This window comes from Asparagus officinalis, chromosome 6 (assembly GCF_001876935.1).
Source record: "Asparagus officinalis chromosome 6, Aspof.V1, whole genome shotgun sequence".
NCBI classification, from domain to species: domain Eukaryota; kingdom Viridiplantae; phylum Streptophyta; class Magnoliopsida; order Asparagales; family Asparagaceae; genus Asparagus; species Asparagus officinalis.
The window spans coordinates 3,089,811-3,104,875 of record NC_033799.1 but is presented as its reverse complement, the minus strand read 5'-3'; the positions used below and the strand labels follow the sequence as shown (position 1 = coordinate 3,104,875).

General features: G+C 38.0%; 3 protein-coding genes across 7 annotated transcripts in view; 2 read left to right on the top strand and 1 right to left on the bottom strand.

Annotated features, from left to right (window-relative positions):
* LOC109844738 lies at positions 5,192 to 7,506 on the top strand. The gene is made up of 2 exons (XM_020413850.1): positions 5,192 to 5,291; positions 7,072 to 7,506. Exon 2 carries the CDS (start codon positions 7,126 to 7,128, stop codon positions 7,504 to 7,506), a length of 381 nt encoding a protein of 126 aa, XP_020269439.1. The 5' UTR covers positions 5,192 to 5,291; positions 7,072 to 7,125.
* Positions 7,491 to 8,811, top strand: LOC109845218 (cell wall protein DAN4-like). The gene is made up of 2 exons (XM_020414441.1): positions 7,491 to 7,649; positions 8,004 to 8,811. Exons 1-2 carry the CDS (start codon positions 7,511 to 7,513, stop codon positions 8,591 to 8,593), a joined length of 729 nt encoding a protein of 242 aa, XP_020270030.1. The 5' UTR covers positions 7,491 to 7,510; the 3' UTR covers positions 8,594 to 8,811.
* The window catches only part of LOC109844570 (polyadenylate-binding protein-interacting protein 4-like), a 30,195-nt gene continuing 24,577 nt past the window's right edge, over positions 9,448 to 15,065 (bottom strand). For 3 of the 5 annotated variants that reach the window (XM_020413675.1, XM_020413676.1, XM_020413674.1), the window contains exons 5-14: positions 13,666 to 13,787; positions 13,442 to 13,566; positions 13,256 to 13,331; positions 13,099 to 13,132; positions 12,735 to 12,991; positions 12,278 to 12,547; positions 12,027 to 12,128; positions 11,276 to 11,326; positions 10,801 to 10,888; positions 9,448 to 9,860 (exon numbers count right to left, since the gene is read on the bottom strand). In XM_020413675.1, the coding sequence (XP_020269264.1) occupies positions 9,751 to 9,860; positions 10,801 to 10,888; positions 11,276 to 11,326; positions 12,027 to 12,128; positions 12,278 to 12,547; positions 12,735 to 12,991; positions 13,099 to 13,132; positions 13,256 to 13,331; positions 13,442 to 13,566; positions 13,666 to 13,787 (1,235 nt within the window). In that variant the 3' untranslated portion in view covers positions 9,448 to 9,750. Of the gene's footprint in view, positions 9,861 to 10,800; positions 10,889 to 11,275; positions 11,327 to 12,026; positions 12,129 to 12,277; positions 12,548 to 12,734; positions 12,992 to 13,098; positions 13,133 to 13,255; positions 13,332 to 13,441; positions 13,567 to 13,665; positions 13,788 to 14,608; positions 14,886 to 15,065 lie in introns of those variants that run through there. The other 2 variants (XM_020413672.1, XM_020413673.1) reach the window with 2 other exon arrangements.

Below are 15,065 nucleotides of genomic sequence, written 5' to 3'. Positions count from 1 at the left end.
ATGATTTTAGATAAACATTCTCATTAGTCAAAATATGATTTTCTTTAAGTAATGATTTATTTTCCTCTTTCAATTCAATTACTTGAGAATTAGAAATAGTAGAAGAATTAAAATAAGAAATTTCTTCAAGTGATCTTTTATTTTCACCTTTAAGAAATTTATGTGAAGTCTTTAATCTCAAAAAAGTTTCATACAATTCATTAAAAGCATCTAAAAGCTCTTCATTGTCACTTACTTTATCTTGTGCCATAAAACACATATGGGCGCTTTTCTTTTCTTCGATTTCTTCATCCGAAGACGAATCACCACCATCATCTCATGTAGCCGCCAAAGCCTTCAGTTTTTTTGTTGAATTTTGTAGACTTTGATTTTGATTTTAGAAGGGGACAATCATTCTTCATATGTCCTGGCTTATTGCAACCATAACAAATAAAATTAGACAATCATTCTTCATATGTCCTGGCTTATTGCAACCATAACAAATAAAATTATTGTTAGTATCTTTAACCTTACTTGTACCTTCATGAGTTACCTCGCAACCATAACAAATAAAATTATTGTTAGTATCTTTAACCTTACTTGTACCTTCATGAGTTACCTCGAGTGTGCGTCAAATATAATACACGGATGTGGCCGTTGACACTCTATTGAACTCATTCTTGTCAAGAGCACAAAATAAGACATTCATTGCTTTAGAATCCAAGTTTGCATTGTTCCTTTAAGATGTAGTCCATTCCGTGAAAGGAGTGGTTGCCTTCTCATATTTTGTTTCCACAATGTTCCAAAGTTTGTAGCCCATTGATTGGAGATAGATTTTCATCCGATACTTCCAATAGTTGTAATTTAGTCCATCAAACATTGGTGGATGATTTGTAAAATATCCTTCCTTAAATTTTGAATTTGAATTGGATGTTGATGCCATTTCTTCAACATTGCTCTGATACCAAATGTAGGATCTGATTTTGCTTATGTATACCGAGTGTAGGATCGTGACCCTTAAAAATAAAGTGTGCTCTTATAAAAATATGCGGAAGCTTTACACTTAAACACTAGAGGATAAGTTTGCAAAGTAGATTATAAATTATAAAGAAAGAATGGTAATCTCAGAAAATAAACATCACAGACACAAGCATGTATACTGGTTCCACCTCCCTGGTGTACATCCAGTCTCCAAGCAAATCCCACTTGAGAGTTTTTACTATGATTTTAAAACATTACAAAATCAAAAGCAAACTTGACCAATTTGCAAGACCATGCAAAATTACAAACCTAATTGACAAAATCATGCCAATGGTAAACCGACCTCTAGACCAAGAGATCAACCCCTCTCATAAACCAAGAAAACATTGCTTTGAAGCAATGTACAATTCCAATCCTATAAGCCTTGATATGGATGTGAATGTGTAACAGTGGCTTATCAATCTTTTTTAACTCTATGAATATTGCCTAAACAAGTTCTAAGAATGATAGGAACAAATGCAATATCAGAAACTCTCTTTTATGGAAAATCAGATTGAAAAACTAAAAGGTTAGAGAGTTAATTTGCACGATATGTGAATGTTACAAGTGCAAAACTTGGTGCTTATTTTCTGATGTTTAAACCTATTTATAGCATCTAAAATGACATAATTTTAAACCCAATTAAAGTCCACAAAACGGCTATAAACAGACACTTATTCAAAACCTAAAATCTAAAAAAACTGTATCTGTAGTCGACTACAAGTTATAGTAATCGACTACACTGAGTCTAAACAGACTCTGTGAAGTCAGAAAATTGCTTAGTAGTCGACTACAATGCATAGTAGTCGACTACACTATAAGCTCACAGATTCTAGAATTTTATTTTTAGTATTTTTGCTGTAACTTTCTCATCCGACATCAAAATGAAGTGATTTAAGATTTGTTGGAAAGATATTGAAGAGACCTACAACTTTGGTCTTTTGAGTTTTTTCAGATTCTAATTACTAAGAGATATAAATAAAATATTTTAAGACTCACTCAATATCTATAAACTCTAATGGCTAACATAGGGGGTTTCTATTATTAACCAACACACTAAGTATGTGTTAGTGTATTTTAACACTATGTGTGTGCATGTGTGTGAGTGATCAAGGCTTGTACAAATTTCTAAGTAAATAAAATATAAAATTACATTTTGACAATAAAGTATATCTTATTTTTTGCTTTATTTTGCCTTGAACTCATCTATGTCTTGAGTATCTCTTTGAATGTAATTGTTGATATAGCTCTGATACTGCAAAACAAATGTTAGCACATAATACACACAACATATAATATTTGTTATCATCAACATGAACTAATATTGGGGTCAAAATTCCTAACAACCTTTGCATCCCTAGCCGAAAGCCATCCTTATGGGTCTTGGGCCGGTTGGTGACTATGAATGTGAACCAGACTGAACCTCACCTCCACTTTCAAATAATGGGGGAGTTCAGGCTTGTCACTGGCCTTCCTGACTCGTACAAGGACTGGAAGGAGAAGTTCGTCTTTGTCGTAAGGGATGACCTAGAGTTAGGCTGCTCGAACTAGCCTAAAATAAAGAGGGAGGCGCTCATGGAGGGTGACTTGCTTGAAGCTGAGAGGGATGCGCTCGATTAGATCAATGCGCATGCTGGCTCTAGTCGAGTCAACCATCTACTTGACAACTCGGTCTTGTGGGTTGCCTATGTGTCGATCGTGCTTTCTTCTGCCAAGGACCATATAGAGGGCTTCAGACCTTATCTTAGTGATAGCTGAAACGACGATGGCGTCGACTGCTCTTTTGGCTGATCCCCAGGAGGGGCCGTTTGCTAGGCCCAAGAAGCGTCTCAGCCAGTACTTCCCCCCAGTGGAGGACGAGACGGTCGAGGGGGATCCTTCTACTGCCCTCGTCCATAGACGTAGGAGGAGGCCACATAGGGAAGATGGGGAATAGGAACCTCGAGCGGTGACTGAGATGACCGAGACCGACGTCATCCATCTAGACGAATCGGCTCTGGAAGAACCAGTCAAGACTCCTCAGAAGGAGGGACCGAGGCTAGAGCTCCTACTGTGGGAGGGTCATCCGTCCGTCGTGGCGAGTCGACTCGTCGGGGGAAGGAGTCGGTCGAGGAGGAGACGACACCTCCCGCAGAGCTGGAATATCCCTTTCTTCACCGCGTCACTGAGATCAGAGAAGAAGAATGGGAGATGATGAGTGAGTACCTCATCGGGACTTCGGAGGAAGGCCCTCGATATGTGCGGGAGCCTGACCCAGTGCACCACCACGAGCCTTCTCACCATCTCTGCGTCAGGGGGATGGTCCTCGATTCTTGCCAGACTCAGCCGAGGGTGGTCGAGCATTTCTGGCTCCCTCGGGACAAGGAGTTTTTACAGGGGGTTCCTGATGTCAGTCTCCACCTAAGCCTTCACAGCTACTTGGTTCGAGGCGCTTTGGTGGAGTCGGAGATATATGGTCGGATGGAGTAGGTCCGGATTGAGTATGTCAAGCTTCTAGGGGAGGTTCTCCCTAAGGGCCGACAGAGGGGTCGACTCGGAATGGGCTGCGGAGACGTCAGCCCTAAGTGCTTTCGAGATTGATGGGCTCAAGCGGAAGCTGGAGGAGAGCAATAGGATGGCCAAGAGGGTGGATGGGGCTCTCCGGGAGAGGGACCGCACTATGGTGCAGGTGGAGGTCGAGAAGCAAGCGGCGTTGTATGCGAGACGTTAGTTGGACGAGAAGCATGCAGAGTTCGTCAAGCTTATAGGGGAGGTCGCCCACTTGTAGGAGTCTCTAGCGGTGGCCCAAAGTCGTAATGCCTATCTTGAGTCGAAGCCTCACCGCCAGGAGATCATTGAGGGGTATCACCAAAGCTTAACTGGAAAAACTAAAGTGGCGATCGCCTGCAAGGCCGGGTACGACTATCTGTCGGCGCAGCTTCTGGCTGAGATGAGGAAAAACTGAAGCGACTGACTAAAAAGGTGGTACTTGTTGCCATACCTACTAGATTGACCTTATAAGCACTTGCACTCGGCCTATTACTCCAGCCGACAACTTGCATACCCGACTAGAAAGATGGTGTTTGCCGGCGTCCAACCAGACGATTGATGAGGCAATAGTTTTCTCGAACCCCTCGCCTATAGCCACCTACCCTCGCATTAACTCTCTGACAAAATCAATATTGTTATAGCCGCATAGTCTTTATAACTCATCGGACCCAGTCAGCTCCAAGCACCTGCTGTCCTCCCTATATTGAATGATTGGATGACTCACCCTCTTTAGCGGACAACACCTGTAAGACATTTGCCAACTCAGCTGCCTATCTAGACTAGGTCCAAGTTACATTTTGCCCTTCCGAACTGCTATAAAAGGAAGCTGCACTGCATGGTTAACTTCTTTTGTTTTCATATAACTTTGAATTCCTCTTCTTCACTTCCTATTTTCCCACTCAAGTTTATACACTAACTTAATCGTCGGAGGAATAACCGGAGAACCCAACTCTTACCTGTCACGAACTTTTTATATGCATGGGAGAACAGCAGGCTCCAGAACCAAACATTTGAAGAAGCTTAGGGACCCTAACCCAACACTAATCCCTAAACAAACCACCTGTTCGATAACTTACATCAACGCAAATGGTGCTACGGTAGGGATGTGAATGACCTGACCTCCTTCTATTTATTGTTTGCACACAATGCTTATTATTTACATTGTGATTTAATTTTTTTAATAAACATTTTTACGGTTGAATCAAGACGTCATTGTGCTAGGAAGGTTGATTTGTTGTAATATATCTTTTGGATTATTAAAATATATAATGATCATTTTCATCACATCATGAGAAACCCTTTTTTGAACCGGCCTAAAAAATTTTCATGCAATAAGAACAAATCAATTTGTTAGCTAAGATATTTCTTATGTTAAAAAAATAGAACAATTCAATGACAACTAATATTTCAAGATGGATGCGCTTTCAATGTCGACGTGACTGAAAATTAATTTAATTTGTTTTTCAATAAATTTTTATTTGCTTATTTATTTAAATTGTATTTACATTCTAAGTTACCCAATAAAAATTGTGATTCTTGAATAAAAATTTGTATTCCAAGAGGGTCTTTTCGTAAATTTTCATCACCACAGCTGGCACGTGCACCAGCCGGGCTCTCGTCCCCCTCAAGATTCGGGCTGCAATCCAATTTACTTTTACCCGAGAACATATTTTTTCCTTTCCTTAATAAACAGTGAGGGGCAAAGAACGAAGTTTTAGAGATCTAGGGTTTCTGGATTTTCGCCAAATTCGTTCCTTTTAAATGTAAGTTCTTCCCTTTTTTGAATTCGATGAGAAATTTTAATGTTTCGTTCTTCATTATTCCATTCGAAAGATTAGATTTTTAGGTCTGGGGACTGGCCTTTCCTCTTCATCTGGGCAAAGATTGGGGCTTTTTGCTCGTAGTTTGAAGCTGTCATTTTGATGATTCCCTTTTGTTTAGGTGAATGGAGATCTCTACGCGAAATGTTTGCTACTTTGATTAGTTTCTGGATAGTACATAGAACGACATAGTGCTGAGAGGTTCACATTTGAAATGTTTTTTGTTTGAGGGCATCTTGATGTTTCTCACATAATTTATTCTTAATAACTGTAGTTATCGGTAATCGAAGCTAATAACTTATGATAGTTTTTGTTACACCTTAAGATTAAACGCGGTCACATATGTTGTTCCCTAATTATGTTTATAATTTATACATTGGTAGGAGATAAACTCAGGTTATTTTTCTTAAGTGTGGATAGTTTGTTAGTGGTAGGAGATGGACTGCTGATGTACTACTTGAAACATATTGCAGTTCTAAACTTCAACCGAGAATTGATCGTATAATCTGTTGTAGGTATGATAACATTGTATCTTATGTCGGGGTTAAAAGGAGTACTGAATGTTATCTGTGGTTAAAGTCGGTGTTGAATAGGATTTATTAAGTAGGATTCATTGATTCGTGACATAATCAGTTACTCTTTTTTGATGTGAGGTACGGGAAATTGATTTTAGAAAATTAGACATGTATAATTGTTTTTCTTAACTTGTTGGTTTATGTGCTGCATGTAACATAATTTTACAATTTTCACTTTTCTTCTTAAGGTACTTGCTCATTCACAGTCAACTTTTGTAAATATTTATTTAGTTAGCTCTGGCACCCTTTGTTGTCAGTATCTTTTTCGATGTATCTAATTACTGTTATTATTATTATTATTTATAGATAATTTGTTCTAAAGGTTGATAAATGGCTACTCGTTCATACTGCTGTGACCTAATGTTGGTGTATTTACGGTGTACACTGTAGCTTAAAAGTAAATCTTCTCAACACAATACTCTGAATATGGCCAGACTCAATTGGCACGTTGCATATTCATGCTTCACACTATCTACCTTTTATAGAGAATAGGAATTTTGGGCTGATTTAGGTGGACTTTAGATAATCAAGACTGCGTATTTGTGCACCAGATTCAGTGCACCAGTAGACGAGATGCGACATCTAAGGCATTCTTTAGATTACATAATGAGAACAGTCTGCTTTAGACTATGAAGAAACAGTCTTATCCAGATTGCATAATGAAACTGGGACTGACACTGCATATGATGAATGCAACAAGCATAAACCCCTCACCTGATCTGCGTCATAATGACCTTTATGAGAAGGCATGGTTTCTCAAGATTTGACATCTACTCCTTTTCAGTTTTGGGGACGGGTCCAGAATATTCTCACCACATTCTAATAATTAATGGACAACCTCCTTTGTAGAACATTTCTCCATATAAATTTTCAGGGATTAATTCATCCGCTAGTTTCTTAGAGATGTGGCAGATATAAAGAATCATTCATTGATATCAATAACTGGTTCGTAGAACATTCGTGAACAATGTCATACTTGTAGGACTCAAATTGGCTAATTGTTCTTGCTGCAATTTTATCTTATTATTCAAATTCCTTTTCAACTGAGCCTCTGTATGTATTTTCACAAATTGCAAACTTGGGCCCAGCAAAACTATTCTCATGCAACTTAATATCTTATGTTAAACGTCCATATTTGGTTTCTGCAGGTACTGGTCAACAACTGCTTACTTCGACAAGTAGTGTCGCCCCAATATCACACTATGGCTCAACAAAATGAACCGAACCAGACCCTTGACCCTGCTACTGCTCCTGTAAAGCGCAAACGCGGTCGCCCTCGTAAAGAGGATGTCCCAGGCCCAGCAATTGAAGCCGGTGGAAGAACACAAAGGCGAAGACGTAACCAACAACCTGATACAGGTCCAGGTCTAGTAGGACAGCCAGTTTCTGGTGTTCTTGATGGAGTATTTGATGCGGGATTTCTGTTAACAGTTAGAGTGGGAGACAATGGACCTCTTTTAAAAGGAATGGTGTTTGATTCAAGGCTCTCTGTTCCTGTTACAGCTGCTAATGATGTTGCTCCTCACATAAAGATGTCAAAGAGAGATGAAATTCCAATTCCTGTGCTCACTTGTGGAAAATAAAGTAATGCTCAATGATGACATTCAAGGGTCCGCTTTGAGGTCTAAAGGTTCTGAAGCTGTTATCTCGGGAGAACAGACTGCTTTGAAAGAAGCAGCTCCAGAGACTGTTCAAGTTCCAGAAAATCGAAAGCAAGTGTTGACAGGTAAAATTTTGAAATATCAAGATCAAATGCATTATCATGATATAAAAATATATGGAATTTCCTTTAGGTGAATAATCTCCTGATTGTTCTTTGGTCATAAGTTATTTGATAAATTCAGACATTATTCAAGAATATTTCATCCTTCTTTATGGGGCATCGGCAATTTATCTTACCGATAGTACTTGTTATTTCTTGTTACTTGTTTTTATACTGTGACAACTTGCTGCTATTATCTCATTAGTACCAGAAAATTTGTGAACCTTAAGATTTGACATCTAGCAATTTAAAGCATTCCTCTTTCAAATACATGGTTTTATCTTTTTTAACACATTAATGATTTATAAGTGACTGCAGGTGTGCTGAACCTGAACTCCACAAGCAAGGCATCTGAGGTCAACGAAACTTCAAGTGAACCAAATCTGAAGCAGGACTCTACAAGTAAAACATCCGAAGGTAGTGAAACTGCAGCGGAACCGAGTCTAATTTCATGTAATGAAGCTGCAGGTGAACCTAAACTGGAAACTACTAACCAGACAAACCCCATTAATGAAACCCAAGCTCAGCCAAAACCGAGTTCTACAAGTCAGCCAATCCCGGTTAGTGAAACCCCAAGTGAGTTGAAACCAGACCCTACAGGCCAGCCAACCACAGTTAATGAAACCCCAAGTGAGCTGAAACAGGGTTCGATGGACCAGGCAACCCCAGTCAATGAAACTGTAGGAGAGCTGAAGCTCGACTCATCAAGCCAGATATCACCTGAGCCTCGATCTGACCTGGGTAGCGATAAGGCAGAAGCTCAAAATGATTCTGATCAGATCAAGTTCAGTGCTTCAGCAGCAGCAGCAGCAGCAGCAGCAGCAACCCAAGGTTTGATATCTCAGGAAGTTGAAACCAATCCAGTAGGCAATGAGGGAAGCCCAGTGCCATTTAGCGGCGGGTTTTAGGAAATTTAGGTAGTGGCCATGGAAAGGCTTTATTTTGTGTCGCGTGGCCTTTTTTGAGATGTAGTAAATGTTTTCAGCTGTCTAATATTTTGGCGCTTGATGTAACCTCACAGGTTCAGTTAACGTCGTTGTAGTTTACTTTTCTTATGTTAAAAGTAGGCAGTCTTGTTAACATGTTGGTCGACATCAATAATATTTTCACCTTTTAGTTGCTGCAACTAGTGTTCGACTATGTAAGTTTTTTGCTGCAATCTGCTTGAAGGATTGGTGAGTTTGCACATGAGAAGAGGTGGAATGTGGTGATATTTCGAGCCTTGAATCAAGTCATCGAGATTTGTGATGTTTCATGGAATCAAGCTATACGCACATCACTAAAGATTTCGGTTATTACTCAAGCACATCACTAAAGATTTCGTTTATTACTCAAGCATCGTTGCTCGCTAGAAGACGTCGAAAGCCTATAAAAGAATGACAAAGGGAGTGAAGCTTGATGAAAAGAATAGTATTCGCAATTTAAACATTAGCTCTTTAATTATTGAATTCATAAGAAATCATACAAATATCGTCACTTACATGTTTTTAAATGAACATTATCCTAACCAAATAAGAAACAAATTGAAAAAAATTCGGAGAAATAAAAAGTTGATGAGCCACATAAATTCTCACGTCATCTTTTATAAACCTCTTCAAGCACAAGTACAATTATCAAGACAAGACCACATACATGTTTATTCAAGCAAAGAAATCTTTCCTACCCTTTCACACCAAGCAAAAAAAAAAAAAAAAAAAGAGTAAGCAATCACAAAAAAAAAAAAAAAAAAAAAAGAGTAAGCAATCAGTTGTTCACCGCGGCAAGATTCAAACTTGAGATTCATAACTATAGCTATATAATCTGCAGCCCAATTTTTCATTTCGGTTATTCATTGCACCAATAGGTCCACAATGAAGTCTATCCATACAAAATATCTTATAATAATCAATAGAAACATCTGAATTCAAATAAGATCAAAGCTTGGAACACTTCACTTGATCAAAAAGGTGAAGTCTCCTGAGTTTTATATCTGAATCAAAAATCCCCGTAGAAGCCATTATTTACTCTGGATCAAGTTCACTGTAACTTGCTGCCAAAACAACTGCTAGCAGGGACCAGAAGGGGCCTAACAGGAGGGAACGATTGAGATAACGGAATGTGGCCATGCACTGTGAGCGGCTGGAGCCGTTACAAGCGGTGGGGCCAAGCTGAGCTGAAAAGGAGCAGCTAAAGCACCTGAAATTAAAAATAAAAATTGTGTCAGTAAAATTTGGAAGTAGTTATTATGTCAGTTAACCCAGGACAATGAGAAATGCATTGGTCGGACGATGAAATCCTCAGACGAATACATTTTCCAACAGAAACTTCAGTCATTTTCTGTTGACTTTAAGGAATTGCTCTTGCTTCATGATGGCAAGGTCCTAAAGTCACAATAGTCAGTTACTCAATTGTCAAGAGATTATCAAAAATTCCTGTGAACATTTCCAAATATGTTTGTAGTTAAGCTGAATGGCAAGCGTTTGACAATAGATCTTCATTTGATAGGATGGAGACGTTTTTATTCTCGTGGGGAAGATGATGCTGATGCAAATTGCCCAATTAAGAACCACATTTTGGATTTTGGTCCTCTATCAATACTTTAATATAAATGGGCGGGTTCCATTAGGCTCCATATCTGTATTGAGAGACAACTTTCCTCATGCCATTTTGCACATTAAACAGGTTAAATTACAGATCCAGAGATTTTATGTTGCTCATATAAAAAAATGCATAATCCTTGTTGCAAACTAGATGACAGTTCATTTTATTGAAAATTAATTGTTACTCAATATGTAGCTTGTAAAGTGGCAGCAGCAGCTCAGGTGTTTGAGGCTTCATATACACGCATCAAATAAGTACAAAATAGAATTTCAGATGGCAGGAAATATTTGGTTAATTTGCTCTTCCAGATGTACACAATTTTATCAGCAAGATCGTGGTGATCGAAGAGGTGACAAGATTAACTAAGACAATCCGGTAGTAGCTAGGATCTTACGATTTGATTCAAAAAATTAAAAAAAATCATGTTCACATAATCATTTGAAAGGAATTAATAAACACCCCCCATTAACATGGTGGTAGGGAAAAAAAATAACAAAGCAAACAGCATATAATCATGCCTTCATGAACATCTTACCTTGAATCTTTGGCAGATTGGTTTGACATGGGTTCAACAGTGGGTATGGTGATCCTTGTGACAAAACCGGTGCTCCTTGGGTTACATCCTGCAGTTAAAAGGCAATTAAAACTGGTAACAATATAACAGAGGAGTTGGGAGAAAACATAATGGAAGAGGCATTGCAAATGAAGATCTACTCATCTGTGCCACATGCTACCATCCTATTTAATTCATTACAAAGCACAAATAATATGTTCAAAATTTAACTCTTCTCTAAACTTCTATTTTCTTTACCCAATTCACATTGATTACTTTCTGACCCGAGCAGTTTATTCGCATGAGGTAATATGTAAAACATGCTTAACATGTTCCAGTACTCATTTCTAATCTAAATTGAAATGGACATCTCGATATCATAAACAAAACAATCACTTTGGCATGTCACACATGAGCATCAACAGATACACATCTTATAGCAAAGTTCATTTCTTACTTGAGCAACAGGATGCAAATACACCAGCTGACCTGTCCTCCCAATCATAACCTGAAAAAAGTAGGCTGTTAATAACGTATCAGGCTACTAGCATTGCTGCACGTGCATATGCATGTGCAAGAAGTATAGGATTTCATGAATAGTTGTATTTTTCTCTCTTAAGTCTAAACTTTATCCAATGTATTTTCGAGAAAATTTTATTGGAATTTAACTCTACCATGTACTCAGAGTATTTCAATTTTATTTGTTTGAAAGATAAAAAGGTTTTTCTTAATAGATTTTACTGTAAATTAATTAAAACGACTATTTAGTAATAATTGAGGTTTCTAATAGTGCCTTTTAAAAAAAATACTAAATCATAGATCTCAAAAAGTATCATATATATTCAATAGGTTTATAATAGTACCCTTTTTAAAAAAAATATTCCATCATAGATCTCAAAAATTATCATATATATTCAATTTCAAAAATTGTGGTTGCAGTAAAAAGTTTATTTCATAATTTTTGGAACAACTTCATGGTGATTTTTTAAATCAAATTATTATATTTTGTTATAACTCACTCCATTCAAATCTTATCTTAAAATTAATTGAGAAAGACAGTGAGCATTTAATGCAAATGGACAAATGTTATTCAAACCCATGTATTTCTATTATAGTACAATATAGATTTTGCACCGAGTAATAAAAATGTTTTCAAAGTATTGCATGATGGAAGAGATACCAAAGATAAGTCAACAGTTAGAAGTTACCATTTGTGATGTTGGCTGCATATATGTTGGTAGTGCTTGAACAGGATGATGTTGCCCACTCAATCTAACTGGTTGCTGCCAAGCATTAGCATGTCCAAGGACCTACCAACAAAAGAAAATATAACTAAGAACTCATAAATACGTGTTAACCAGTTGCTGCTAGTCCTCCCCTTTAAGCATCTGAGGAAGCACACAAATGAATATCAACAGCTAAAGCACGCAAAAAGAGATCATGAAAGCTTGATTATAACCATGCTAAACATACGCACAGGTCGAGAATATTGAACAGGGGCTGCACCATGCCCAGTGACTAAGCCATCATACTGGACCAACTTTGCAGGAGTTGAGCGACTAGCAAAGGAGTTATTTTGAACTCCGGATTGTACAGCAGCGATTGGGATTGCAGGAGGGTAACTTGTTATATAGCCTGCATTTGTATTGGTTGGTACAGATGTAGGTGACAATCTAGCATTAGCAGACATCGGAGAGAAAACTTTTGCTCCAGGGTTGAGTTTGAATTCCTGCATATTATTAGCATATGCATTATGTAATGCGTACAAAGAAGAAACAGAGGTAGGAAGGTTATGATGGTAGGATTTATATGCTACTATATATGATCAGTTGATCCCAAAGGCACATTGCCTTTGATTTATGCTACTCTTAACAGCATAGTCTCCCGCCATGGAATTTTAAGAAAATGGTTCTCACCTTTGTTGGTTTGCAAGATGAGTTGTTTTGGGAATATGACACGTTAGGCGATGTTGAAAGACCGGTGCATGAAGAGGTTCTACTATTTGAAACCGAAGAAGAATGACGGCAAACAGCTGAAGCTTGGGTATCTAGTGAGGGATAATTCCTTGAATTGGTAGATATGCTCTCCGGCTGATAATCTGGCTTGCTGGGCTCATTTGATGCATTCGCAGTATGAGTATCATCAACAAAGTCCAGCTGAAGAGAATCAACATCTGCTTAACGCAAAAGATATGCAAGAAATTTTAGCTTTATCAAAAGAGTAAATGTGTTCTGACTACACAAGCAAGAAATGAAGTTCTCCAGATGCAAATTGACTTACTGCTAGGAGGCATAGGATGAACTTTACATTCTATCTGCAGAAAGCACAGAATCAGTTGAATAAATGAAGCTACAACATAAGTGTCCAATCATCTGGATGAGAACCATAATAAAATATTTATTCAGATAATAAATCAAGTTATGCTTGATAGACATACTTGCTTTGTTTCAGAAGCCTCATCAACATGGTTGCAAGAAGTTCCTTCTCCCTTTGGCATATCATCCCCAACCTGACTGCCAGCAGAGTAAAGAGGAAATAAGTTATCAAAAAGCATAACTTATTGAAAGTCACATCTCTTAATTCATTATAGACTGATACCATATTAAGAAAAAAGATTCAATACCCTGAGGGAGAACTATCAGAAGATACTGACTGCTCTGATGCTTTTTCTGAAACTGAGATGGTTCCAGATGCAATTGCATCAGACGCAGCACTAGTAGACATCCCCTCTGCTGGAAGTAGAAAATCCTGGAAATTAAAAGCACAACATGATAAGGTAATTTTAAGAAAACATTCGAATGTGCACAATATCTCTATATTCCAATGTGCACAATGTCTCTGAATTACCTTCACAACAACTTGAACGAGGTCAACTAAAAACACAACAAGGGTGTCTACAGTAGACCCTACTGGAAAATTTCTTTCATCCTTTCCTTTCCCAATCTTTCTTGCTTTCTTCAAGACAATACCTATCATTACGAAAAAAATGAAGTTCCGAACTATATCATAGTTTTAAATCATCACATGTGTCACAATCCAGTTACATGTTTTCCGGTCATCATAAATAAGCAACAACAGACATGAAAAAAACCAAAGGATTTGCGAAAATTCACAGCAATAGAGATCAATTAAACAATGCACAAAGCATGAAATTAACCCAAAAAAGGGGGAGGGGGTGTTGTGGTGTTGTTTAAATATGTAGACGTTGGCCTGTATCACATAAAACTAATCTGGTTAGATTTCCGTTCAAATTTTGGGCTTGCGCCTGTATTGAGCCTTAATTAGTCACATAAAACTAATCTGGTTAGATTTCCGTTCAAATTTTGGGCTTGCGCCTGTATTGAGCCTTAATTAGCCCCAAGTATGCCGTGAATAAAAATGGCCGTTCAAATTTTGGGCTTGCGCCTGTATTGAGCCTTAATTAGCCCCAAGTATGCCGTGAATAAAAATGGGTTATCAAATGACCACATGAAATTGGATGCCCAACTGCTAGGTGATGGAGCTAACAAACAAAATGATGCAAATGAATACATAATGTTGCAAATAACCAATTCAAGGCAAGGGAATCATTAAAAAAAAAAGAACATACAATGCATTGAATTCATACTGCAATCGGTGAAATCACATTCAACACAGCAATCATAATAATGGAATTTCCCAATTGACAAAAACCCATTTGAGATCTGGATCCAATAACCAAAACCCATTTCCGAAAAAGGAGGATCCAAGAAAGAGAAGCCAATCCCAGTTGAGATCTCCACTCAAATGACAAGAACCAAATTAAATTTACCATGATTCTCATCAAAGGAGGCAGTGTGAAGGATCCCAGAGTATGAAGATCCGTCCTTGACCTGAACCTCGACGGGCAAACCCACCATGCAAATGGCAACGTAGAGAAGATACTCATCGTCTCTCAGATTCTTGGAAACCATGATCTTTCGCCTCTCTCTCTCTCTCTCTCTCTCTCTGATTTGACTTGGGTTTTTTTCCCTGATGGAATGATTTGGGAGTTTTTGTTTTCGTGTTCTTGTTCTGTGTTTTCGTATGTTTTTGAATGTTCTAGATCCTTCAATGGATGTATAAAAATTTAGAAATTTACTTAGGAAAATATAAAGCCTTAATCCCTTCAATTCTTTATAGTACTACTCATTTAGCACTTAAGTGACACTACAGGCACACCATGTGCCACACCCTCAGCCACACTCTCCTCTCTCTGCTATAGTAACCAGGACCCACATGAGATTTAA

Bases quoted from the DNA above. Each gene is read 5' to 3' on its own strand.
- LOC109844738 (XM_020413850.1), top strand. From the start codon at position 7,126: ATGGCTCAACAAAATGAACCGAACCAGACCCTTGACCCTGCTACTGCT.
- LOC109845218 (XM_020414441.1), top strand. From the start codon at position 7,511: ATGCTCAATGATGACATTCAAGGGTCCGCTTTGAGGTCTAAAGGTTCT. The intron at 7,650-8,003 runs GTAAAATTTTGA...AAGTGACTGCAG, and splicing joins TCGAAAGCAAGTGTTGACAG to GTGTGCTGAACCTGAACTCC.